The following is a 25,215-nucleotide window of genomic DNA, read 5'->3' as shown; positions in this document are numbered from 1 at the left end:
GGGGTCCGGGGGCAGGAGGGGGATCCGGGCGCAGGAGGGGGGTCCGGGCGCAGGAGGGGGGTCCGGGGGCACGGGGGGGTCCGGGCGCAGGAGGGGGGGGTCCGGGGGCACCGGGGGGGGGGGTCCGGGCGCAGGAGGGGGGTCCGGGGGCACCGGGGGGGGGTCTGGGCGCAGGAGGGGGGTCCGGGGGCACGGGGGGGGGTCTGGGCGCAGGAGGGGGGTCCGGGGGCACCGGGGGGGGGGTCTGGGCGCAGGAGGGGGGTCCGGGGGCACCGGGGGGGGTCCGGGCGCAGGAGGGGGGTCCGGGGGCACCGGGGGGGGGGTCTGGGCGCAGGAGGGGGGTCCGGGGGCACGGGGGGGGGTCCGGGCGCAGGAGGGGGGTCCGGGCGCAGGCAGCCCCGCCGCCACCCCGCCGTCCCCCATCACTGACGTCCATCCGCTCGCACTTTAGGTCCCAATGCGCGGAGGAAGCCCAAGGGCAGCCCCCGCGTCCCCGATGCCAAGAAGCCGAAGCCCAAGAAAGTGGCTCCCCTCAAGATCAAGCTGGGAGGCTTTGGCTCCAAGCGGAAGAGGTCCTCGGTGAGAGGCGCCTTTGGGCAGGAGGCGGGGCTTGTGCGCATGCGCGTGTGCGTGGGTGCATATGGTGTGCGCATGCGCGTGCAGGAATACAGCGCATACATACGGGTGTGCGCGTGCACGATACACGTGTGCATACAGGTGTGCTGCATACGTGTGCATGTGTGCGTGAATACATGTGCGACTGTACATATGCGCGCACGAATACACCTGCACACATAAGGGTGTGCATGCATCCGTGTGTGCACGCATGTGTGAATACATGTGCGAGTGCGTTTATGTATGAATATATGAGCATGCGTGTGCCTGGAGACGGGCACGCGTCCATTCTCGTAGGCGCATGCGTGCGTATGAGTACGTGTGCGCATGCGTGCCCCCCCCACCTTCCCTGCGCAGGTGTGGAGCTGGCCCCGGCTCGCACCTCCCGCTTCTCCCTCCACGCGTGCGCGTTTCACCCTCTCCTTCCTCCTCCCGCCAGAGTGAGGACGATGACCTGGACGTGGAGTCGGACTTCGACGACGCCAGCATCAACAGCTACTCGGTGTCGGACGGCTCCACCAGCCGCAGCAGCCGCAGCCGCAAGAAGCTGCGCACCACCAAGAAGAAGAAGAAAGGTGCGTGTCTCGTCCGATGTGCTGTCGGTGGCATGCGGGCCCGGGGGGCGGCCCCGGGGTGCAGCATCTCCCCTCTGGAGATCGGGGTGGGGGCGGCGGGGTGTGCTCTGGTGACTGGGCTCCCCTCTTCCTTGCCCAGGCGAGGAGGAGGTGACTGCTATGGATGGTTATGAGACAGACCACCAGGACTATTGCGAGGTGTGCCAGCAAGGCGGCGAGATCATCCTGTGCGACACGTGTCCCCGAGCCTACCACATGGTGTGCCTGGACCCCGACATGGAGAAGGCCCCCGAGGGCAAGTGGAGCTGCCCCCACTGCGTGAGTCCCTGGGGCGGGGCTGGCTGGGAGCCCACGGGGGCGGGGCTGCCTACGGGGCGGGGCTGCGAGGCTGAGGGGCGGGGCTGGCTGGGAGCCCGAGGGGCGGGGCTGCCTACGGGGGCGGGGCTGCGAGGCTGAGGGGCGGGGCTGGCTGGGAGCCCACGGGGGCGGGGCTGCCTACGGGGGCGGGGCTGCGAGGCCGAGGGGCGGGGCTGGCTGGGAGCCCACGGGGGCGGGGCTGCCTACGGGGGCGGGGCTGCGAGGCCGAGGGGCGGGGCTGGCTGGGAGCCCGAGGGGCGGGGCTGCGAGGCCGAGGGGCGGGGCTGGCTGGGAGTCCATGGAGGCGGGGCTGGCTAGGAGCCCACTGGGGCGGGGCTGCGAGGCCGAGGGGCGGGGCTGCGAGGCCGAGGGGGAGCCCACGGGGGCGGGACTGCGAGGCCGAGGGGCGGGGCTGGCTGGGAGCCCGAGGGGCGGGACTGCGAGGCCGAGGGGCGGGGCTGGCTGGGAGCCCACGGGGGCGGGACTGCGAGGCCGAGGGGCGGGGCTGGCTGGGAGCCCACTGGGGCGGGGCTGCGAGGCCTTGGGGCGGGGCTGGCTGGGAGCCTACGGGGGCGGGGCTGGGAGGCCGAGGGGCGGGGCTGGCTGGGAGTCTACGGGGGCGGGGCTGGGACCCCATGTGGACAGGGCTGGAGTCCACGGGGGCGTGGCTGGAGCCCTTGGGGGCGGGGCGGGGCTGTCCACCTGGGAGTCCTGGGCGCAGGCGCAGAGCAGCTGGGGGGGCGGGGCTGCACTCATGGCGCTCTCTGCTCGGGTCCTGCAGGAGAAGGAGGGCATCCAGTGGGAGGCCAAAGATGACAACTCGGAGGGCGAGGAGATCCTGGAGGAGGTCGGGGGGGACCCCGAGGAGGAGGACGACCACCACATGGAGTTCTGCCGCGTGTGCAAGGACGGCGGCGAGCTGCTGTGCTGCGACACCTGCCCCTCGTCCTACCACATCCACTGCCTCAACCCGCCGCTGCCCGAGATCCCCAACGGGGAGTGGCTGTGCCCGCGCTGCACGGTGAGCGCCCGCGCCCCGCCACCCCGAGCGGCTGGGATGACAGGCGGGAGCCACCCAGCCGGTTCCCGGGGAGGCCCGGAACCGTGCCCTTCACCCCGTGCATTTGAACTCTCGTCCTCTCAGTGTCCAGCTCTGAAGGGCAAAGTGCAGAAGATCCTCATCTGGAAGTGGGGTCAGCCGCCGTCCCCCACGCCCGTGCCGCGGCCCCCGGACGCCGACCCCAGCACGCCCGCCCCCAAGCCCTTGGAGGGGCGGCCGGAGCGACAGTTCTTCGTCAAGTGGCAGGGCATGTCCTACTGGCACTGCTCCTGGGTGTCGGAGCTGCAGGTGAGATGGGGTGCGGGGAGGTGTGTGGTCCCTGTGTCCACAAGACCCCCACAGACACAGACGCTCACCCCCCCCCCCCCCCCCCCCCCCCCCCCCCCCCCGTCCCCCAGCTGGAGCTGCACTGCCAGGTGATGTTCCGCAACTACCAGCGCAAGAACGACATGGACGAGCCGCCTTCCGGAGACTTCGGGGGCGACGAAGAGAAGAGCCGCAAGCGGAAGAACAAGGACCCCAAGTTCGCGGAGATGGAGGAGCGCTTCTACCGCTACGGGATAAAGCCCGAGTGGATGATGATCCACCGGATTCTCAACCACAGGTACCCCCGCGCCCCGACCCCCACTCGAGCACGCGGGCCAGCACCAGTGCCGCACGCCTGTAGTACCGGCCTGGCCCTGGGTGTGCCTTTGAGTCCGGTTGATGGGCTTTCCTTCCCCACTTGGCAGCGTGGACAAGAAGGGCCACGTGCACTACCTGATCAAGTGGCGCGACCTCCCCTACGACCAGGCGTCGTGGGAGAGCGAGGACGTGGAGATCCAGGACTACGACCTGTTCAAGCAGAGCTATTGGAACCACAGGTGCACGGCGGGAGCCTTTGGGCCGAGCTGGGCTTGGAATGCAGAGCCGGGCACTTGCTGGGCGGTGCTGGGCCGCTGCGCCACGCCTCCCGCAGCGGGGATGTAGCCAGGCCCCAGGGCACGTGGGCATGTTTCTTGTCTTCCTCAGGGAGCTGATGCGGGGCGAGGAGGGCCGGCCTGGCAAGAAGCTGAAGAAGGTGAAGTTGAGGAAGCTGGAGAGGCCGCCCGAGACGCCCACGGTCGATGTGAGTCACACACGACGCGCTCGCCGCCATCTTACTTTCTTGTTGGTCGTGGGTCTTGAACTGGTGGCCTGGGCGCTGTCCCTCAGCTCCTCCTCTCGAGGCGAGCGCTCTACCGCTTGAGCCACAGCGCCACTTCCGGTTTTCTGGTGGCTCATGGGAGATCAGAATCTCACCGACTTTCCTGCCCGGGCTGGCCTTGAACTGCCATCCTCCGATCTCAGCCTCCTGAGTCGCTGGGACGACAGGCGTGCGCTCCTTGACGCCTTTGGCCAAAAGGGAATCCTTGCCTCCTCAGCCCACGGTGAAGTACGAGCGGCAGCCCGAGTACCTGGACGCCACGGGCGGCACCCTGCACCCGTACCAGATGGAGGGCCTGAACTGGCTGCGCTTCTCCTGGGCGCAGGGCACCGACACCATCTTGGCTGATGAGATGGGGCTGGGGAAGACGGTGCAGACTGCCGTGTTCCTCTACTCGCTCTACAAGGAGGTGAGCTAGAGACCCGTCAATGGGGGTGATGGGGCTGCGTGGGGAGGCCGGGCCGGGGAGGCCGGCAGGCGGTGGAGGCCGGGCCGGGGAGGCCGGCAGGCGGGGGAGGCCGGCAGGCGGTGGAGGCCGGGCCGGGGAGGCCGGCAGGCGGGGGAGGCCGGCAGGCGGTGGAGGCCGGGCCGGGGAGGCCGGGCACTCACCACCACCTTCCCCTCCCCCTCCAGGGCCACTCCAAAGGCCCCTTCCTCGTGAGCGCCCCGCTCTCCACCATCATCAACTGGGAGCGGGAGTTCGAGATGTGGGCCCCCGACATGTACGTGGTCACCTACGTGGGCGACAAGGACAGCCGCGCCATCATCCGCGAGAACGAGTTCTCCTTTGAGGACAACGCCATTCGCGGAGGCAAGAAGGCCTCGCGCATGAAGGTAGCGGCGCGGGGGCGGGGCCACAGGGCGGGGCCTCGAGGGGCGGGGCTGTGGGCGGGGCGGGGCCACAGGGCAGGGCCTGGCAGAGTGGGGCTGTGGGTGGGGGCGGGTCCACAGGGCGGGGCCTCGCGGGGTGTGGCTGTGGGTGGGGGCGGGTCCACAGGGCGGGGCCTCGCGGGGTGTGGCTGTGGGTGGGGGCGGGTCCACAGGGCAGGGCCTCGCGGGGTGTGGCTGTGGGTGGGGGCGGGTCCACAGGGCGGGGCCTCGCGGGGCGGTGCTGCGGGCGGGGGCGGTGCTGCGGGCGGGGGCGGGGCTGCGGGCGGGGGCGGGGCTGCGGGCGGGGGCGGGGCTGCGGGTGGGGCCTCGCGGGGTGAGGCTGTGGGCGGGGCCACAGGGCGGGGCCTGGTAGAGTGGGGCTGTGGGTGGGGGCGGGTCCACGGGGCGGGGCCTCGCGGGGTGTGGCTGTGGGCGGGGCCACAGGGCGGGGCCCGGGACCTGCCAGGCCGCGCTAACACGCATGCCCCTTCCCCGTGCAGAAAGAGGCCTCGGTGAAGTTCCACGTGTTGCTCACGTCGTACGAGCTCATCACGATCGACATGGCCATCCTGGGCTCCATAGACTGGGCGTGCCTCATCGTGGACGAGGCCCATCGGCTGAAGAACAATCAGTCCAAGGTGCGCCCCGGCCCGGCCCGGCCCGGCCCGGCCAGACTCTGTTTTTAAGGCTGACGTTAGGTCTCCCTCTTGAGCTCCACTTTCGGACAGTTCCCACCAATTTGTCCTGCCCGCCCTGGCTTTGAGCCATGATCTTGCTCCGTTCTCAGCCCTCCTGAGTAGCCGGGATTACAGGCGGGCGCCCCCAACCCCTGTCTCACGCCTCGCCCCGCGCTTTGCAGTTCTTCCGGGTTCTCAACGGCTACTCGCTGCAGCACAAGCTGCTGCTCACCGGGACGCCCCTGCAGAACAATCTGGAAGAGCTGTTTCACCTGCTCAACTTCCTCACCCCCGAGAGGTTCCAGTAAGTGGTGTGGGTCTGCCCCTCCAGGGCCCCGTGGCTCTCCTCCTCCTGCCTCCCCCCCATTCATTTTTCCCTCCCCACCCGCTTTCCCAAGCAATCTGGAGGGCTTCCTGGAGGAGTTTGCCGACATTGCCAAAGAGGACCAGATCAAGAAGCTGCACGACATGCTGGGGCCACACATGCTCCGGCGGCTCAAGGCCGACGTGTTCAAGAACATGCCCTCCAAGACCGAGCTGATCGTGCGTGTGGAGCTGAGCCCCATGCAGAAGTGAGTGTGGGGGGCGAACCCCCGCTAGCACAGACAGACAGACATCGATCTGTCCACACAGGGCTCCCAGTCCCTCCCCATCTCCACTCCAACACACGCGGGGCCTGCATTCAGGAGCAGGCCGGGCATAAAGAAGCCGGGTGCACAGGGACCCGTAGCGCAGCGCTCTCGCTTAGTCCATTCCCTCATTGACCCTAAAGTGGGATCTGCTGGAAGGAAATCGGGGCCAGCGGCGGTGAGGCTGGGTCACTGAGACTCCTGCAGGCTGACCTCCCCTTCCCCGCCGCCCTTCCGCCCTCACAGGAAGTACTACAAGTACATCCTCACGCGCAATTTTGAGGCCCTCAACGCTCGAGGTGGCGGCAACCAGGTCTCGCTGCTGAACGTAGTGATGGATCTCAAGAAGTGCTGCAACCACCCTTACCTCTTCCCCGTGGCGGCCATGGTAGGTCCCGCCGGCCTCCTGCTCACCCTCCGGCTGCCACCGCTCCTGCCCTCTTGCCTTCATCCCTTGTCCCTCTGTTTCGGCCCGCAGGAGGCCCCGAAGATGCCCAACGGCATGTACGATGGCAGCGCCCTCATCCGGGCCTCGGGGAAACTGCTGCTGCTGCAGAAGATGCTGAAGAACCTCAAGGAGGGCGGCCACCGCGTGCTCATCTTCTCCCAGGTACAGGGGGGCGCCGGAGCCCAGCCCGGGCCTGCCGGGCAGAGTGATGGCGGGAAAGGCCTGTCACCACACCCCCCGCTCACCCCGCCTCCTTTCCCAGATGACCAAGATGCTGGACCTCCTGGAGGACTTCCTGGAGCACGAGGGTTACAAGTACGAGCGCATTGATGGAGGCATCACGGGCAACATGCGCCAAGAGGCCATCGACCGCTTCAATGGTGAGAGGGAGGCCGGGCCTCCATCCAGGCCTCCATCCGGGCTTCTGTCAAGGTGGCATTGGGCCTTGAACTTGACCCTTGTGCTTGCTGTGCGGGTGCTCTACCACTTGAGCCATGCCTCCCAGCCTCATTTGTGGCTCTTTTTTGGGGGGTGAGGTGGGGTGCTGTCCCTGAGCTCTTTTGTGTCATGTGAGTGCTCTTAACCACTGTGAGCCCCAGCTCCCCTTCTGGTATTCTGGTGGTTCATTGGAGATAGTCTCCCCCAGCTTGGCTTTGAACCATGATCCTCATATTTCAGCCTCCTGAGTAGCTGGGATTACAGGCGTGAGCCACAGTACCTTTCTGATGCCGACTCTCTGGGTGAACGTGGATTAGTTATATTGGCTTCTGTCTGAGGTTTTCTCTTGGCTTGAGTGGGACATTTTGGCAGGAAGCGAGGCCCTGTCTTAATCAGTGCAACACGTGGGGTGGACATGGTATTGGAACGTGCCCTGCTCGTCCGCGTTGTTTTGGGTGGTGTCTGTGGACGTCCTTACTGTGATCACTGGTCAGTAGCTGCAGGGAAGTGCCCGAGTCCTGAGCCTGTGGCTGTCTTCCCACCCTCTCGAGCTGATTCCTGTGTCTGTCCACGGGCCTCCTGTGGGGTTCTCCGTGCGTCTTGTTCATGGGTGGAATCACGACTCATATCTTGTTCATTGGTGGAATTGGTTTGCGTTTTGATTGGTGGATCAGGAGCTGCATCTTGTTGATTGGTGGATCAGGAGCTGCATCTTGTTGATTGGTGGGGTCAGGAGTTGCATCTTGATGGGTAGAGTTGGGTTGAATCTTGTTGATTGGCTGGTGGAATCGGGTTGCATCTTGCTGATTGGCTGGTGGAATCGGGTTGCCTCTTGCTGATTGGCTGGTAGAATTAGGTTGCATTTTGTTCGTGGGTGGAGTCGGGTTGCCTCTTGCTGATTGGTTGGTGGAGTCAGGTTGCATCTTGTTGATTGGTTGGTGGAGTTGGGTTGCTCTTGCTGATTGGTTGGTGGAAGCAGGTTGCATCTTGATTGGTGTGGGGTCAGGGTTTGTGTCTTGCTGATTGGTCGGTGGAGTCGGGTTGCATCTTGTTGATTAGTGGGGTCAGGAGCTGCGTCCTGTTGGCTGGTGGGGTCCTGGGCTGCGTCTTGTCGTGGCGTGTGGAGTTGGTCTAACGGGGTCCTGCTTCCTTCCTTAGCCCCGGGGGCTCAGCAGTTCTGCTTCTTGCTGTCCACGCGCGCTGGGGGCCTTGGGATCAACCTCGCCACTGCTGACACGGTTATTATTTACGACTCCGACTGGAACCCCCATAATGACATTCAGGTGAGCAGGGGTACCCTAGAACTTTTGATGGCTCCACTCTCTGGCATTAGTTAAGTGAGAAAACTAGACGTGTGTGTGCGTGTGTGCGTGCGTGCGTGCGCGTGCGTGTGTGTGTGTGTGTGTGTGTGTTGATCCTGGGCTTGAATTCGGGGGTCCACTTGAGCCACAGCTCTATTCCCACCTCTTTGGTGGTTCATTAGAGGTAAGAGTCACACAGGCTTTCTTGTCCGGGCTGGCTTTGACCCACGATCCTCACGTCTCAACCGCCTACGTGGCCGGGATTACAGGCAGGCGCTACCAGCTCCTGACTTTGCATGGCGCGTAACTTCCTAGAACTTGGGCTGGCTCTGGGTCTCTTCTGGGGAGCAGGGTAGAGGCTGGCTGGTATTTGGGGGCCGGGGTGCCAGAGCGAGGGAGGAAGATAGCGGCTCCCATCCCCTCTCCCCCCCCACAGGCGTTCAGCCGCGCCCACCGCATCGGGCAGAACAAGAAGGTGATGATCTACCGCTTTGTGACGCGGGCCTCGGTGGAGGAGCGCATCACGCAGGTGGCCAAGAAGAAAATGATGCTCACGCACCTCGTCGTGCGGCCAGGCCTGGGCTCGAAGACCGGCTCGATGTCCAAACAGGAGCTGGACGACATCCTCAAGTTCGGCACGGAGGAACTGTTCAAGGACGAAGCCACGGATGGAGGTGGAGCCCCGGGGCTTCCCCCCGGGGTGCCGGGGTGCCCCCCGCAGCCGGCTGAGGCATGTGGCCCTGGTTCGTTGCAGGAGGGGACAGCAAGGAGGGCGAGGACAGCAGCGTCATCCATTACGACGACAAGGCCATCGAGCGGCTGCTGGACCGCAATCAGGACGAGACGGAGGACACGGAGCTGCAGGGCATGAACGAGTACCTCAGCTCGTTCAAGGTGGCCCAGTACGTGGTGCGGGAGGAGGAGATGGGGGTGAGTACACGTCCGCGGCCCGGCTGAGGCCGCGGTGGACAGGGTCAGGGATTGGTGCTACCTGGGATTCGAACCCCCGGCACCGTAGGCAAGTGCTCTGCTGGCCACTTGAGCCAGGCTGCTAGCCGTTTTGTCCTGGAGATTATTTTGCCTCTCGTGGTTGTGCCTGTAGTAGGCCTTGAACTGGGATCATTTTGATCTCTGCGCCCTGACTGGCTGAGATTATAGAGGTCCGCTACTATGCCTGGTCTCTTTTTCTAAGTGTTTTAATTTCAGCGGCACTGGGGTTTACCCAGCCAGACAAGCTTTGTAGTATCCGGAAACAAGGCCTCTGGACCTTTTATTATTTTTTTTGTTGATCATGGGGCTTGAACTCAGGACCTGGCCTGGGCGCTGTCCCTGAGCCTTTTTGGCTCAAGGCTGGCGCTCTACCACTTGGGCCACAGCGCCACTCCTGGCTTTTTCTGTGGATGTGCTACTGAGGAATTGAACCCAGGGCTTCATGCATGCTAGGCAAGCACTCTACCACTGAGCCACCTGCCCAGGCCCTCATTACTTTTTAAACTAGAAATTACATACCAAGTTATCATTTTTTAAGTTATTTCAATTTGACACTGTTTTTCCCCCCTGCCCCCTCCCCCCCGTCCCCCCAAAGCTTGTCTGGCCTGGCCTGTCTTCCTCCATCTCTGCATGCAGTAGCTAGGCGCCTAGCACACACCATGACATTCTGCACTTTTTGTGTATGTTGGTCCTAGGGCTTGAACTCAGGGCCTGGCTGCTGTCCCTGAGCTTTTTCATTCAAGGCTGGTGCTCTATCTGAGCCACAGCTCTACTTTTGGCTTTTTAGAAATCAATTGGAAGTAAGAGTCTCACAGTCTTTCCTGCCTGGGCTGGCTTTGAACTGTGATCCCCAGATCTCAGCCTTCTGAATAGCTAGGATTACAGGCGTGAGCTACTGGTGCCTGGCTGCACTCAGCTTTTGTAGTTAAGATGGGTTCTTAAGAACTTTTTTCTTTTTTTTTTTTTTTGGTCGGTCATGGGGCTTGAACTCTGGGCCTGGGTGCTGTCCCTCAGCTCTTCAGCTCAAGGCGGGCGCTCTACCACTTGAGCCACAGCGCCACTTCTGGTTTTCTGGTGGTTCATTGGAGATGAGAGTCTCACAGACTTTACTGCTTGGGCTGATTTTGAATCGCGATCCTCAGATCTCAGCCTCCGGAGTAGCTGGGATGACAGGCGGGAGCTACTGGTGGCTGTCTGCGCTCAGCTATTTATTAGTTGATACGGGTTCATGAGAACTTTTCATCTGTCCTGTTTTGAACCACGAGCCTCTTGTTGTCTGCAGGTAGGAGCTACATTGTCCTGCTTAAGGGATGTAGCTATCTATCACCCCGTGTATCTGTATTTTTGTGTAAGGACTGGAGCTTGAACTCAGAGCCTGGGTGCTTGCTCTTAGCTCTTTTGCTCTACCACTAGAGCCACAACTCCACGTCCTGCTTTTTGGTGGTTAACTGGAGAAGAGAGTCTCCTGGCCTTTCCCGCCTAGGCTGGTTTTAAACTCTGAGCTTCAGATTACAGGCGTGAACTACCACACCTGGCTGTATATTTTTTTTGTTGTTTGTTTTTTGGGTCGTGGGTCCTGAACTCTGGGCCTGGGCGCTGTCCCTCAGCTCTTCAGCTCAAGGCTAGCGCTCTACCACTTGAGCCACAGCACCACTTCCGGCTTTTTTCTTTCTGCTTATGTGGTGCTGAGGAATCGAACCCAGGGCCTCAGGCATGCAAGGCAAGCGCTCTACCACTGAGCCACCCTCAGTTGATCAGTTGGAGGGCTTGAACTCAGGGTCTGGGTATTTTCCCTGAGCTTTTTTGCTCAAAGCTAGTGCTGCTCTACTATTTGAGCCGCAGCCCCACCTCTGGTTTTTTGTGGTTTATTGGAGATAAGAGTCTAATGGATTTTCCTTTCCTATCTGGGCTGATTTTGAACGTGGTCCTCAGATCTTGGCCTCCTGAGTAGCTGGGATTATAGGTGTGAGCACCAGTGCCCAGCAAAAATACATTTGTTTTTCCTTTTTTTGTTGGTCCTGGGGCTTGAACTCTGGGCCTGGGCACTGCACCTAAGCTCTTCACCTCAAGGCTAGCGCTCTACCACCTGAGCCACAGCGCCACTTCTGGTGGTTTCTGTGCATGTGGTGCTGAGGAATCGAACCCAGGGTTTCATGCATGCTAGGCAAGCGCTCTACCACTGAGCCACCTGCCCAGGCCAAGAATATATTTCTTTTTGGACAATATCACTCCCTCCCCCTTTACTTTCTCCAAATTATTACTTTTTTCCCCCTCTCCTTTTCCCTGTGGTCTTTTAAAGTTAAAAAGAAAAGAGCAGAAATACATAGTGTATTGGAATTTCTTCATCCACAAGTGACAGGTATATAAAGCCAAGCCTCCAGTTCACTTGCTCGCGGTCCTCTTTATACCATCGGGCTGGGAGGCTTTGGAGTGGGCGTGGACTTCCGGTCGCCGCGCCCTCGCTTCCTGCCCTCTCATAGCTGGTTTCTCAATGGGAGTTGGGAGCTGTTTGTTCTCCAAGGTGAATGGTCCCAGCACACTTCATTTTGTAACCAGCAGGAAAGTGACGTAAGAGTAAAGACTGTGGGGTCTACCACATAGACTCCATTCCGCGTGTGAGTGTGCACGCGGGACAATCCTGGGACTTGAACTCAGGGCCGGGGCACTGTCCCTGAGCTTTGTCACTCAAAGTTGGTGCTCTACCACTTGAGCCATAACTCCACTTGTCTGCTTTTTGGTGGCTCACTGGAAGTAAGAGTTTCACGGGCTTACCTGCATGGCCTGGCTTCACAGCACGGTCCTGAGTGAGCCGGGATTACAGGCGTCTGCTGCCAGCACTTGCTGGGAGTGGAGGTTCCACAGATCAGATTCCTCAGGACAGCACGTGCCCCGTGCGTAGCCTGTGTTTGTGACTCCCCGCGGGACACATCATGTATTGACGCGTGACCACAGCACTGTTATGTGCAGGATTTTTCTTTTGGGGTGCTGTGCTGAGGATGGAACCCAAGGCTTGGTACGTACTGGCGCAGCTTTGTGCTGTGACTCTTCACTCGGGCCACAGCCCCAGCTTTTTTCGAACACTATCTTGCTTTTAGTTAGCCTGCTCAAGCCAGGACTGTGATCCTCCTATTGTACCTAAGAGGACAGGCATGTGTCACTGGGCCCAGATTTTATTGATTGAGATGGGGTTTCAGCTTTTTTCTAGGGCTTTCCTCAAGCCCTGTTTCTCCCCGCTTGTTTGCTTTCCTGAATAGCTAGGATCACAAGCAGGAATGAATTAGGTCACCCTGCTTCTCAACCCTAGAATTTGTTTTACTTTTTATAATTTAGGGGTTAGGGGCTGGGAAGGCGGCTCAGTGGTAGAGCGCTTGCCTTGCATGCCTGAGGCCCTGGGTTCGATTCCTCAGCACCACATAAAGCAAAAAGTAAAAAGCCAGAAGTGGCACTGTGGCTCAAGTGGCAGAGCGTCAGCCTTGAGCTGAAGAGCTGAGGGACAGCGCCCAGGCCCAGATTTCAGGCCCCACGACCAGACCCCAAAAAAATAAATATAATTTAGGGGTTAATATGTATATTACTCAGTTATACCAAAATACCTGACATCAACTAAAAGGAAACATGTATTCTGACGTGTGGGGCCGCTTGCTCGCCCTCTTGCTCGCTCGCTTGCCCTTCTGTGATGAGCCAGTCTCTCTCCCGCTAGGAAAGCCTGGGAAGCGTTGATGGTATCAGGAAAGCAAGTAAAGCCAGATGCTGTAGCTCACGCCTGTAATCCTAGCTACTTAGAAGGCAGAGACCTGGAGGATCATGGTTCAAAGCAGAAAAGTCCACATAATTCCATTTTCACTCAACAGTAAAATGCTGTACTGGAAATGTGGCTCAAGTGGTATAGCTCCAGCCTTGAGTAAAAAAGGCCCTGGTTCAAACCTTGTTACTGTTGGCGGGAGGGGGAAGGAGGAGGGAGATGTTTCTAATAGGTGTTTGGAGTCCCTGCCTAGGAAGTGTGAGGTTTTTAGTTCGGTCCTCACTACAGCCAAAGTGAAAATAAACAACAGTGAAAACTTACTATCCAAGCTATGTGGTAGGAACAGGACTTGTGGCCCGCAGACCCTCAACAAGTCTGGGCAGGGTGACACCCTTGTGTAATCCGAGCTCTGCAGCAGGATAAAGGAAAATTCTACTTTTAGGTCAGCCCTGAGCAAGAAGTGCAAGTGGCCCTCCCATTAGTTGAGTAAAACGACCTCAGGGACAGCGCTCAGGCCCTGAGTTCAAGGCCCAGCATCAGCACACGCAGTGTTAGAGCACAAGGTCTTGAGTTCAAACCCCAGCACTGCCAAACAGAAGAAAACTTTATTTATTTTTATTGATTTTTTTTGGTTCGGTGGTGGGGCTTGAACTCTGAGCCTGGGCGCTGTCCCTCAGCTCTTCAGCTCAAGGCTGGCGCTCTACCACTTGAGCCACAGCGCCACGTCAGGTACGCACCTGGACACATGCTCCCGAGGCATCCAGTCTTAGCACAGGGTCAGAAGCCGCGGAGTCTGCGCGCTGTGGACTCCGTGAAGGACTTGACTCAGTTGATCTCAGGTGGTACTGGAGTTGAACTCGGGGCCTCTGCCACTTGAGCCAGACGCCCAGCCTCTGCTCAGGTCTTTGATACTCTAAAGGGAAGCTAAAGTACATGCGTTCGAGTTCCTATGTGGATCTGTGTACATCACCCATGTATTTGTGCATAGGTGTGTAACACGCACACCATGCCTTACATAAACCCTCTGGAGTTTAAGTATAGAGAAGTAATTTATTATAAATATTGTTCTTGTCTACTTACTGTATCTTAAGAATATGGTCGAAAATAGAAGTTATTAAGACATGCAGATTGAATATCCTCTATCTGAAATGCTGGCATCAGAATTGTTTTGTTCAGTGAGTGTGTGTGTGAGTGTGTGTGTGTGTGTGTTAGTGTTACTGGGGGTGAACTCAGGTCTGCTACTGGAATGCACAAAAAGACTAAGTTGTCCTTTAGCTTTTCAAAATTCAAGGAAGACATTCTGTTCCATCACTAGCTTTTTTGTTGTTTATTTTTTGGTCAGTCATGGGCCTTGAACTTGGCACCTGGGCGCTGACCCTGAGCTCTTTTGCTCAAGACAAGCGTTCTACCGTTTTGAGCCAGAGAGCCACTTCTAGTTTTTTGGTGATTCATTGGAAAGAAGAGTCTCATGGACTTGTCTGCCTGGGCTGGCCTTGAATCTTGATCCTCAGATCTCAGCCTTCTGTGTAGCTGGGACTACAAGTGTTAGCCCCTGTTGCAGATTTTGGACTTTGGAATAGTTCAGAGAATTTTTTTTTTCTTTGCCAGTCCTGGGTCTTGAACAGAGGGTCTGGGCGCTGTCTCTGAGCTTCTTTGGCTCTAGGCTGGTGCTCTACCACTTGAGCCACAGCGCCACTTTGGGCTTTTTCTGTGTATGTGGTACTGAGGAATCGAACCCAGAGCTTCATGCATGCTAGGAGAGCGCTCTACCACTGAGCCACCTGCCCAGCCCCATATATATATATATATATATGTATATAATATATACATATATATATATATATTTGTCTTTGCATTCTAATCTTGGGTTAAGAATGCCCACCCTGTATGTTTAAGTTAGCCGATTGTACATTTGGATGGTTGGCAATGACTTATTTTCCCCACGAGGGATTGAGATCATCAGGCAGTTCTGATATGTCAGAAAATATCCACGAGACTTCTAGAAGAGTGAGAAAAAAAAAAAACTAGAGTTCTTTTGTCGATTCCTTCACAGAGTTGGACTGGAGAGGCGTGTTTTCTCTGAAGATCTTTTGCAGCTTTTCTTTCTCCTGCTTGCGGAGGGAGGCTCTAACCTTCTCTCCTCTGTCGCTTCTCATCGGGAGAAGGATCTAGAAGGAATTCTGCCGCTCCATGTTTTCCTTGTGCACACCACTAACCTCATGTAGCTTCTGTCCCTGTCACTGCGCCGCTAAAGCCGCGGGGAGGGACCTGGGGGCGGCGTCAGCGCCCTGAGCCCCGGCCCCCCTGTGTCCCAGGAGGAAGAGGAGGTGGAGCGGGAGATCATCAAGCAGGAGGAGAGCGTGGACCCCGACTACTGGGAGAAGCTGCTGCGGCACCACTACGAGCAGCAGCAGGAGGACCTGGCGCGCAACCTGGGCAAGGGCAAGCGCATCCGCAAGCAGGTCAACTACAACGACGGCTCGCAGGAGGACCGGGGTGAGTGCGGCCCCGCGGGCCGAGGACCCCAGGACCCCAGGACCCCGCTCACGCGCCCCTCTCCCCCCAGATTGGCAGGACGACCAGTCCGACAACCAGTCCGACTACTCGGTGGCCTCGGAGGAAGGGGATGAGGACTTCGACGAGCGCTCCGAAGGTGCGGTGCGGCGGCCTGCCCGGGGGCGGGGTGCTCGGCCCCCCTTCCCCCCCCCCCCGCCCGCTGGCTGAACCCCGATTTCTTCCCGCAGCCCCCCGCAGGCCCAGCCGCAAGGGCCTGCGCAATGATAAAGACAAGCCATTGCCTCCTCTGCTGGCCCGCGTCGGCGGGAACATCGAGGTGAGGGGCGGGGCCGCGGAGGGTGGGCGGGGCCGCGGAGGGTGGGCGGGGGCTGTGGGGGCGTGCGCGGGCGGGGCCGCAGGGCGGGGCCATGGGCGTGGGCGGGGCCGCAGGGGGTGCATGCGCCCTGCTCAAGCAGCCCGCCCCGCCCTGCGTCCAGGTTCTGGGTTTTAACGCGCGCCAGCGGAAAGCGTTCCTCAACGCCATCATGCGGTACGGGATGCCGCCGCAGGACGCCTTCACCACGCAGTGGCTCGTCAGGGACCTGCGGGGCAAGTCAGAGAAGGAGTTCAAGTGAGAGCCGCGCCTGGGCCCCGCCCCCCCCGTACCTGCCCCCCCTCTTATCTGTCCCTCCTCCACCCCGGCATCTGTCCCTCCTCCACCCCGGCATCTGTCCCTCCTCCACCCCGGGATCTGTCCCTCCTCCACCCCGGGATCTGTCCTCCACCCCGGCATCTGTCCTTCCTCTACCCCGGGATCTGTCCTTCCTCTACCCCGGGATCTGCCCCTCCTCCACCCCGGGATCTGTCCCTCCTCCACCTCGGGATCTGCCCCTCCTCCACCCCGGGATCTGTCCCTCCTCCACCCCGGGATCTGTCCCTCCTCCACCCCGGGATCTGCCCCTCCTCCACCCCGGGATCTGCCCCTCCTCCACCCCGGGATCTGCCCCTCCTCCACCCCGGGATCTGCCCCTCCTCCACCCCGGGATCTGGCCCTCCTCCACCCTGGGATCTATCCCCCCCACTGCACCATCTGTTCCCCGTCCCCTTCGCCCCCCGCGGGCCCCCCACTGCACCATCTGTTTCCCCGTCCCCCTCGCCCCCCGCGGGCCCCCCACTGCACCATCTGTTCCCCCGTCCCCCTCGCCCCCCGCGGGCCCATCCCCAAGGTGTGCTCACTGCGAAGGATGGCTGGCGGAGCTGTGGCCTCTAGAGATGGGTTTCTGGCTTTCCTGCCACCCTGAGACCACGTGGGTTGTGGGCGCAGCTTTCTTGTACAAAGCTGGGACCAGGCTGGAGAGGCTGTAGTGTCATGGATGCTCTTTCCCTTCCTTGGTCCTCCTCCTCCCTCCTCTTCCTCCTCTCTCTTCCTCCCTTCCTCCTATTTTCTCCTCCCTCTTCCCTCTTCCTCCTCCCCTCCTCTTCCTCTCCCCTCCTCCTCTTTTCCTTCTTTCCTCCTTCCTTCTCCTCCCTCCTTTTCCTTCTCTGTGCCCAAGCCAGGACTAGGTCTTGAACTCAGGGCCTGGGTGTGCTGTTCCTTATTTTTTCTGCTCAAGGCTGGCATTCTACTATTTGAGCCACAGCACCACTTCCAGTTCATTGGAGATTAGAGTCTCATACTTTTCCTGCCCAGATTGGCTTGAAACTGATCCTCAGCCCTCAGCCTCCTGAGTAGCTGGGATGACAGGTGTGAGCCACCAGCGCCTGGCTCACTTCTTAGTTTTTATTGGTGTCTAACTGGAGATGAATCTCTGATTTTTCTGCCCCAACTTCCTTTAACCCTCAATCCTCAGTGCTCAGCCTCCTGAGTGGCTAGGATTATAGGTGTGCGTCACCATGCCCGGCTGGCATGGATTCTCTTACCTGTTGCTGCTTCTCTCTACCACAGGGCCTATGTCTCCCTTTTCATGCGGCATTTATGTGAGCCAGGGGCTGATGGGGCCGAGACCTTTGCGGATGGGGTCCCCCGAGAAGGGCTTTCTCGCCAGCATGTCCTCACCAGGATTGGTGTCATGTCCTTGATTCGCAAGAAGGTGAGCCCCGAGCTGCTCCATTGGTTTTGGTCAGTTGTGGGGCGTGAACTCTGGGCCTGCTCATTGTCCCTGAGCATTTCTGCTCAAGGCGAGCACTCTACCACTTGAGCCACAGCGCCAAAGCGGTTTTCTGGTGGTTCATTGGAGATCAGTCTCACAGGGACTTTTCTGCTCAGGCTAGCTTTGAACCGAGATCCTCAGATCTCGGTTCTGGGATGACAGGTGGGAGCCATCAGTACCTGGCTCTTCTCCATATTTTATTTTGTGTGTGTGTGTGTGTGTGTGTGTGTGTCTTAATTCTTGCAGGGGGGGGGTTCCCTCAAAAAACAAGACTAGTACAAGCATTCATTAAGTCATTAATTTGGCGATTGCTCTCGACAGGTTCAGGAGTTTGAACATGTGAATGGACGCTGGAGCATGCCTGAACTGGCCGAAATAGAGGAAAACAAGAAAATGTCCCAGCCTGGATCACCTTCTCCAAAGACCCCAACACCCTCCACTCCCGGGGACACCCAGCCCAATACTCCTGCCCCTGCGCCCCCGGCTGGTAAGCCTGCCGGCCCTGGCTTGCTGCCCAGCCTGTCCTGGCCACGCCCTCTGCTGCCCCGTGCTCAGCTCCTGCGGCGCACACGCAGTCTGGCAGGACGCACAGTGTACCCCCCCTCAGTTTAGGAGGGCAGCCCGAAGAATGGGTCTGGCTCTTAAAGGCACGAGGGGACAATTTCACAGGGGCCGTGGTTGTCCCCCCCATCCCCGTTGACCCCAGCCGTCCTTCCTCATTGCTGGTCTCGCGTGATTTCCACAGAGGATGGGATCAAAATAGAGGAAAACAGCCTCAAAGAAGAGGAGAGCGCCGAAGGAGAGAAGGAGGTGAAGGCCGCGGCAGCCCCAGAGCCAGCTACGGAGGTGAGGCATGGACCCCGAGCCCCCCCCAGGCCCCCCTCTGCCCTGCCCCTGCTCCTGCCCCTGCGCCTTATCTTCTGCTTTTCATTCCTGTGAAGTGTGTCCCGCCGCCGACCCCAGCCTCAGAGGAGGAAAAGGCTCTGGCTGAGCCTCCTGGCGGCGAGGAGAAAGTAGAAAAGGCAGAAGTGAAGGAGAGGACAGAGGAGTCCATGGACACAGAGGCCAAAGGTAGGGTCCCCACCCTGGCAAGCACCCCAGCTCTGCGGGTAGCTTTGCTAGTCTCCAGCGACCAGGATTTTAACTAGGCCCCGTGCCCCGCAGCTTGGTGACTCCCATAGTGACTTCAAGTTGGGGGGGGGGCACAGGGCCTCCCCTCCTGGGGCTTGAACAATTGGAGATGAGTTTCTTGGGCTTTCCTGTCCGGCTGCCTTTGAACCTGATCGACAGATCTCAGCCTCCCGAGTAGGTGGGATTGCAGGCGTGAGCACCGGCGCCCGGCCTCCTTTGGGAACATTCTCAGTGCTTTCTGCTCTGCAGGTGCGGCTGACGTGGAGAAGGTGGAGGAGAAGCCGCCCATAGATCTCACCCCGGTTGTGGTGGAGGATAAAGGTGGGTGTTGGGAGAGGTGGAGCTTGGCTTGGCTTGGCTTGGGGGGAAGAGGGGGCTGAGGCTTGGGCGGGAGGGGGGGGCAGGCCCACTCACTTTTGCCCCGTTGTAGACGAGAAGAAGGAGGAGGAGGAGAAGAAGGAGGTGATGCTGCAGAACGGGGAGACCCCCAAGGACCTGAGCGACGAGAAGCAGAAGAAAAACATTAAGCAGCGCTTCATGTTCAACATCGCGGACGGCGGCTTCACGGGTGAGGCCACGCGTGCGCGTTGGGGCTGGCCTGGGTGGTCTGGGTGGGCCGCGCGTGCGCGTTGGGGCTGGCCAGCGGGGTGCCGGAGAGGCCGCGCGTGCGCGTTGGGGCTGGCCAGCCGGGTGCCGGAGAGGCCGCGCGTGCGCACAGGGCTGGCCAGCCGGGTGCCGGAGAGGCCGCGCGTGCGCACAGGGCTGGCCAGCGGGGTGCGGGCTCGAGGCCGCGCGTGCGCACAGGGCTGGCCAGCGGGGTGCGGGCTCGAGGCCGCGCGTGCGCACAGGGCTGGCCAGCGGGGTGCGGGCTCGAGGCCGCGCGTGCGCACAGGGCTGGCCAGTGGGGTGCGGGCTCCAGGCCGCGCCCGCTGACCTCCCTTGGCGGGTGCGGGCCGAGGGTGCGCGCGGGGTCCGCGTCTCACGGGCTGTCCCCCCAGAGCTGCACTCGCTGTGGCAGAACGAGGAGCGGGCGGCCACCGTCACCAAGAAGACCTACGAGATCTGGCACCGGCGCCACGACTACTGGCTGCTGGCCGGCATCATCAAGTATCCTTGCGGGCGGGCGGCTCCCGGGGCGGCTCCCGGGGCGGCTCCCGGGGTGCCGGGGGTGCCGGGGCTCCCGGGGTGTGGGGGTGCCGGGGCGGCTCCCGGGGTGTGGGGGTGCCGGGGCGGCTCCCGGGGTGTGGGGGTGCCGGGGCTCCCGGGGTGTGGGGGTGCCGGGGGTCCCGGGGCGGCTCCCGGGGTGTGGGGGTGCCGGGGGTCCCGGGGCGGCTCCCGGGGTGTGGGGGTGCCGGGGGTCCCGGGGCGGCTCCCGGGGTGTGGGGCTCCCGGGGGTGCCGGGGGTCCCGGGGCGGCTCCCGGGTGTGGGGTGCCGGGGCTCCCGGGGCGGCTCCCGGGTGTGGGGGTGCCGGGGCTCCCGGGGTGTGGGGGTGCCGGGGGTCCCGGGGCGGCTCCCGGGGTGTGGGGGTGCCGGGGGTCCCGGGGCGGCTCCCGGGGTGTGGGGGTGCCGGGGGTCCCGGGGCGGCTCCCGGGGTGTGGGGCTCCCGGGGGTGCCGGGGGTCCCGGGGCGGCTCCCGGGTGTGGGGTGCCGGGGCTCCCGGGGCGGCTCCCGGGTGTGGGGGTGCCGGGGCTCCCGGGTGTCGGGCCGGTTGTGCTCCTGAGCGCGCCCGCAGCCACGGCTACGCGCGGTGGCAGGACATCCAGAACGACCCGCGCTACGCCATCCTCAACGAGCCCTTCAAGGGCGAGATGAACCGCGGCAACTTCCTCGAGATCAAGAACAAGTTCCTGGCGCGGAGGTTCAAGGTGAGCGGCGGGGGACGCGGGGGTGGGGGGGGACGAGATTCCAGAAGGTTCTGCCAGGGAGTGAGTCGGCTGGCTCCGCCCTCGTTTGATTTTTCTGTGACTTAGTTTCCAAGTAAGCAGAAGTGAGGGAGCGTGAGGCAGTGCGCGTGCGCAGTGTGGAGGACGAGTGAGGCAGGCAGTGCGCGTGCGCAGTGTGGAGGACGAGTGAGAGCGTGTGCGCGGTGCGGAGGACGAGTGACACAGTGCGCGTGCGCGGTGCAGAGGACGAGTGAGGCAGTGCGTGTGCACAGTGTGGAGGGCGACAGGCTGGCAGCTGCGCGTGCGCGTGTGGCTGAGTGGGGCAGGCAGCTGCGCATGCGCAGTGTGGAGGATGACTGAAGCAGCTGCGCGTGTGCGGTGTGGAGGACGGGTGAGGCAGGAAGCTGCGCATGCGCGGTGTGGAGGACTAGCGGCACAGCTGCGCGTGCGCGGTGCTGACGGGCGGGTGCGAGTTCGTCCATGAGCTGGAGCGTCGGCGAAGGGGCTTCCTGAGGAGGTGGCTGGCGGAGGATGGATGGGGGCCCTTTTCTGGGTCACCGCGCTCGCGTGGATAAAGGGGAGGGGGTGTGCCCCGAGGGGAGGGGGGCCCGAGGCAGCCTCGGGCAGGACCGCACCCCGGAGGCCGAGACCAGACAGCCTCGCGTCCAAAGCCAGCCTGGGCTGGACAGCACCTCAGCCTCCTGCGCAGCGGGGATTACAGGCGGGATCCACCACGCCCGCTCTGAGACTCTTGTCTCTAATTACAGAAGGCTTAAGTGGTGGAGCGCCAGCCTTGATTGATAAAGCTAAGGGACAGCACGCGGCCGTGAGTTCGAGTGCCACCCAGTACTGGCACAACACCAAACCCACCTGTGGCTTTTTGGCCACATAGAAACTGCCCCTGGGGCAGATCTGGCCTCTGGGCCCTGGTATGCCCACTCTTCCACTCGGGGTGATGGGCAGACTCCAGAGACAGCTGCTGTTCCTGCCCCGAGTCATAGAGAAAGTTGGGGGATCTCTCAGGACAGGAACAGCTAGTAGAAAAGAAGGAAGTAGCCGGGCACTGTGGCTCCCGCCTGTCATCCCAGCTGCTCAGGAGGCTGAGACCTGAGGCTCACAGTTCAAAGCCAGCCTGGGAAAGAGAGTCCGTGAGACTCTGATCCCCAATAAACTATTCAGAAGTGGCACTGTGTCTCAAGTGGTAGAACGCCAGCCTTGAGCTAAAGAGCTGAGGGACAGCGCCCAGGCCCAGAGTTCAAGCCCCAAGACTGACCAAAAAAAGAAAAAAAAGGAAGCATATCCACACTGCCTGACCCCCACCGCACCCCAGGAGTCAGACCATCCGCACCTAGGATGTTCATTCCAGAAACATCATAATCCACACAGTGCTGACAAAAACAAAACAAAATAGCTGAAGGCCTGGGAAGGTGGCTCAGTGGTAGAGTGCTCGCCTGGCACGCATGAAGTCCTGGGTTCGATTCCTCAACACCACATACACAGAAAAAGCAGGCCGTGGCGCCGTGCCTCAAGTGGTAGAGCGCTAACCTTGCGCACAAAAGCTTGGGGACAGCACTTAGACCTAGAGTTCAAGCCCCAGCACTGGTCAGAAAAACAGAACCAACCAAAACCCAGCCAGGTGGCCTGTGGTGGGGCATGCCTGTAATCCCCGCACTCAGGAGGCTGGGACAGTATAGCAAGTCGAGAGCAGCGTGGGTAGCTTCGACCTGACCCCACGCCAAACTGCAGCCGTGAGCCGAGGTGGAAGGTGGGAAAGGCTGAGTCCAGGGCAGGAAGAGGATGTTGGATCGGATGGATTGGCAGCGGGTGCAGCCCCAGCACGGGCTTTCTCCTGTCAGTTGCTGGCCCGAAATGGATGTGGGTGAGCCGGTGGGTGCGGACTGCAGGTGTAGCCGAGCAGCAGGTTTTGTGCCCTGCACACCTGTGGCTCTGAGTTCAATACCCACCCTGCAAAGGAAACAAAGAGGGGGAAATTCTCAGCGTGTACACGAGTAGTGTTTATTGCACTGTTTTTTGTGTTTTGCCTTTTCCCTCTGCACGTTGTTATAGACAGCTATATGTGCTGTGTGCGCATGCGCGTGCACGCACACGTGTGATCAGGGGCGGGCGTCATCTCGCTCTTTGTGTCCGTCAGCTCCTGGAGCAGGCCCTGGTGATCGAGGAGCAGCTGCGCAGGGCGGCCTATCTGAACATGTCCGAGGACCCCTCGCACCCGTCCATGGCCCTCAACACCCGCTTCGCCGAGGTCGAGTGCCTGGCCGAGAGCCACCAGCACCTGTCCAAGGAGTCCATGGCGGGAAACAAGCCTGCCAACGCCGTGCTGCACAAAGGTAGCCCGTGGCCGCCCGCTCCGCCCTCTCCACCAGCCCTCCCTCCCTCCCCAGGCTGGCCTCAAACCTGGATCCTCAGATCTCAGCCTCCTGAGTAGCTTCAGGTGTGAGCTACAGCGCCCTGCTAGCTTCTGTGCACTTGGGAGCCGGCCTGGGAGCTCGGGCTGTGCTGACGAGCTCTCTGCCTCTCTTTGACTCTTCTAATGTATTCAGGTTCTTGACACGGAATGCAAACTAGCCTAATAAGAGTGTCACCCCGGATTTAGAGGTAACATCAGGTGTTTAAGAGCCCTTCAAATTTTAGACCCCTATCAACCTTTTCTTTCTAATTAAAGCAGAACATGAGGAGGAGGAGGTGGGGTGAAATGAGGCCAAGAAGGCTGCTAGAAAAGAAGTGGGAGGTAACTGCAGGCAATAGTAGAGCACTAAGGAACAGGAACAGGAGCTCCGGGAGGATCACAAGGCCCAACACTCCATCTCTGACCCCCCAAGAATAAAAAGGGGAAATAAGAGACTACAGCAAAGAATAATGAAGGCCAGGTGACTACAATGCAGAGACCGGCTGGGCATGGCAGCCCATTCCTGTAGTTCCAGCAACTCCTCTGTCAGGCCAGCTAGAGGAAGATGAGCAAGTCTGAGACCACCCCAAGCAAAAGGGAGGGAGCCAGTGTGCGTGGCCCAAGGCTTAGCCCCCTCCTGCCGGGCATGCGCAGGCGCTGGGTCCTGAACCCAGGAGGTCAGACCAGCCTGGGCCATCTCAGGAGACGTGTGACCGATTGGAAGTGGGATCGGAGGAGCGGGGACGCAGCGGGTGTGGGGCGCCTGGGCCTCGCGGGGAGAAGCCGTGCTGTGAGGGCGGCCCGGCTCACCGCCTCGGTTTCCCCGTGCAGTTCTGAAGCAGCTGGAAGAGCTCCTGAGCGACATGAAGGCCGACGTGACGCGGCTCCCCGCCACCATCGCGCGCATCCCCCCGGTGGCCGTGAGGCTGCAGATGTCGGAGCGGAACATCCTGAGTCGCCTGGCAAACCGGGCCCCAGAGCCCCCCCCGCAGCAGGTGGGTGTGCCCCGATTGCACCCCCAGCCCCCCTCCTGGAACTGGGGGGGGCCTGCTCCCTGTCCCTGTCTGGTGGCATCTGGGATTGTGACTGGTCGGCCATCTTTCCCCCTGTCCTTCCATAGGTGGCTCAGCAGCAGTGAAGAGCGGATGTGACCATCAGTCATCTCCTCGTGTCCCCGCTTCTCCCCTGGGGGCTTCCTCCTGCCCCCCGGACCCGGTCCCAAAGGAACAGCAGCGCCTGGCACCGCGGGGAGGGGCGGAGCCGCCGGGCGGCCCTTCCTGCTGCGGAGACTGGCAGCGCTCGGTGGCCTATCAGCAGGGAGCTGGCAGCAGTGGGCGGGCCTTGTGGGCCCTGGGCTCCGCCCCTCCGCCACTGTTACACACGGACTCTGCGGTTCCTGCCAGGCTTGAAGAAAAACCATCTGAATCTCCTCTGTTTTTTATTTTGGTTTTATTTTGTGCTTTCTCTCTCTTTTTTTTTGGACATTCAGAGTGGGCGGAACCCTGGGAGACACAGCTACCTCTCTGTTGGCATCATTTTTTTTCATACTAGGAACCCAGCAGTTCCAGCCACTTGACTGAGAGACAAAACGGAACTTAAAAGGCGAAAACCAGAAAAGAAGAAAATTGGGAGGGGAAAAAAAAGAGAAAAAGAACCAAAAAGCATTAAAAAAAAAAAAAAAGCAAACAGCAAATTTCTTGATGAAAATGAAAAAATAAAGGTTTCCTTGTATTTTAACGCTCGGATTCCGTGTGGGGTAACAGGTGGATGGGTGCAGACGCCCCAGAAAGAGAAGCGGCCCCAGGGCCCCCTGCAAGCTGGCCCCCCTGCTCCCAGCCTGGGGTTCCAGGCTGCTAGTACAGCATCCATCTGAGACTCGGGGAGAGTTGCGGGGTTGGTTTGTTGCTGGTCCTGGGTCTTGAATTCAAGGCCTGCTCACTGGCGTTGAGGCTGGTGCTCTACCACTTGAGCTACGCGCCACTTCCGCTTTTTCTGTGATTGAGTCTCGTGGGCTCTGCCTGCTCAGGCTGGCTATGAATCCCTGATCCTCAGATCTCAGCTTCCTGTGTAGCTGGGATGACAGGCGGGAGCCACGGGCGTCAGCCTGCGAATTATTTTTAACTTCTGGCCCCAGATTTCAGGACTCTGCCTCAGACTTTGGCTTGGCTTTTTCACTTAAGGCTGGTGTGCTACCACTTGAGCCACAGCTCCACTTCCTGCCTTTTGCTGGAGATGTGCCTCTTATGGACTTTTCTGCCC

The 25,215-nt window shown here is 60.7% G+C and overlaps 1 protein-coding gene and 1 non-coding gene across 8 annotated transcripts in view; both read left to right on the top strand.

Moving 5' to 3' along the window:
- The window catches only part of LOC138815621 (chromodomain-helicase-DNA-binding protein 4), a 30,351-nt gene extending 5,658 nt beyond the window's left edge, over positions 1–24,693 (top strand). For 2 of the 7 annotated variants that reach the window (XM_070005028.1, XM_070005026.1), the window contains exons 7-40: positions 452–579; positions 1,055–1,190; positions 1,369–1,508; positions 2,329–2,568; positions 2,692–2,895; positions 3,006–3,211; positions 3,339–3,470; positions 3,619–3,715; positions 4,011–4,202; positions 4,427–4,627; positions 5,164–5,301; positions 5,523–5,644; positions 5,739–5,912; positions 6,216–6,357; positions 6,448–6,579; positions 6,680–6,797; positions 8,014–8,138; positions 8,593–8,830; positions 8,911–9,086; positions 15,204–15,384; positions 15,455–15,541; positions 15,633–15,721; positions 15,882–16,015; positions 17,330–17,474; positions 17,856–18,021; positions 18,280–18,380; positions 18,476–18,605; positions 18,915–18,986; positions 19,096–19,233; positions 19,664–19,772; positions 20,399–20,531; positions 22,702–22,897; positions 23,788–23,951; positions 24,077–24,693. In XM_070005028.1, the coding sequence (XP_069861129.1) occupies positions 452–579; positions 1,055–1,190; positions 1,369–1,508; positions 2,329–2,568; positions 2,692–2,895; positions 3,006–3,211; positions 3,339–3,470; positions 3,619–3,715; positions 4,011–4,202; positions 4,427–4,627; positions 5,164–5,301; positions 5,523–5,644; positions 5,739–5,912; positions 6,216–6,357; positions 6,448–6,579; positions 6,680–6,797; positions 8,014–8,138; positions 8,593–8,830; positions 8,911–9,086; positions 15,204–15,384; positions 15,455–15,541; positions 15,633–15,721; positions 15,882–16,015; positions 17,330–17,474; positions 17,856–18,021; positions 18,280–18,380; positions 18,476–18,605; positions 18,915–18,986; positions 19,096–19,233; positions 19,664–19,772; positions 20,399–20,531; positions 22,702–22,897; positions 23,788–23,951; positions 24,077–24,094 (4,904 nt within the window). In that variant the 3' untranslated portion in view covers positions 24,095–24,693. Of the gene's footprint in view, positions 1–451; positions 580–1,054; positions 1,191–1,329; positions 1,509–2,328; positions 2,569–2,691; positions 2,896–3,005; positions 3,212–3,338; positions 3,471–3,618; positions 3,716–4,010; positions 4,203–4,426; positions 4,628–5,163; positions 5,302–5,522; positions 5,645–5,738; positions 5,913–6,215; positions 6,358–6,447; positions 6,580–6,679; positions 6,798–8,013; positions 8,139–8,592; positions 8,831–8,910; positions 9,087–15,203; positions 15,385–15,454; positions 15,542–15,632; positions 15,722–15,881; positions 16,016–17,329; positions 17,475–17,855; positions 18,022–18,279; positions 18,381–18,475; positions 18,606–18,914; positions 18,987–19,095; positions 19,234–19,663; positions 19,773–20,398; positions 20,532–22,701; positions 22,901–23,787; positions 23,952–24,076 lie in introns of all 7 variants that reach the window. The other 5 variants (XM_070005027.1, XM_070005025.1, XM_070005024.1 and 2 more) reach the window with 3 other exon arrangements.
- On the top strand, positions 18,054–18,196 carry LOC138815649 (small Cajal body-specific RNA 11). The gene has a single exon (XR_011368408.1). It is a non-coding gene; the product is annotated as a small Cajal body-specific RNA 11 (non-coding RNA).
- Positions 24,694–25,215: the final 522 nt, after the last annotated feature.

This window comes from Dipodomys merriami, unplaced genomic scaffold, assembly GCF_024711535.1.
Source record: "Dipodomys merriami isolate MVZ:Mamm:240054 unplaced genomic scaffold, mDipMer1.0.p SCAF_654, whole genome shotgun sequence".
Taxonomy (NCBI): Eukaryota; Metazoa; Chordata; class Mammalia; order Rodentia; family Heteromyidae; genus Dipodomys; species Dipodomys merriami.
The sequence above is the reverse complement of the archived record's forward strand: the minus strand, read 5'-3'. Positions and strand labels throughout refer to the sequence as shown.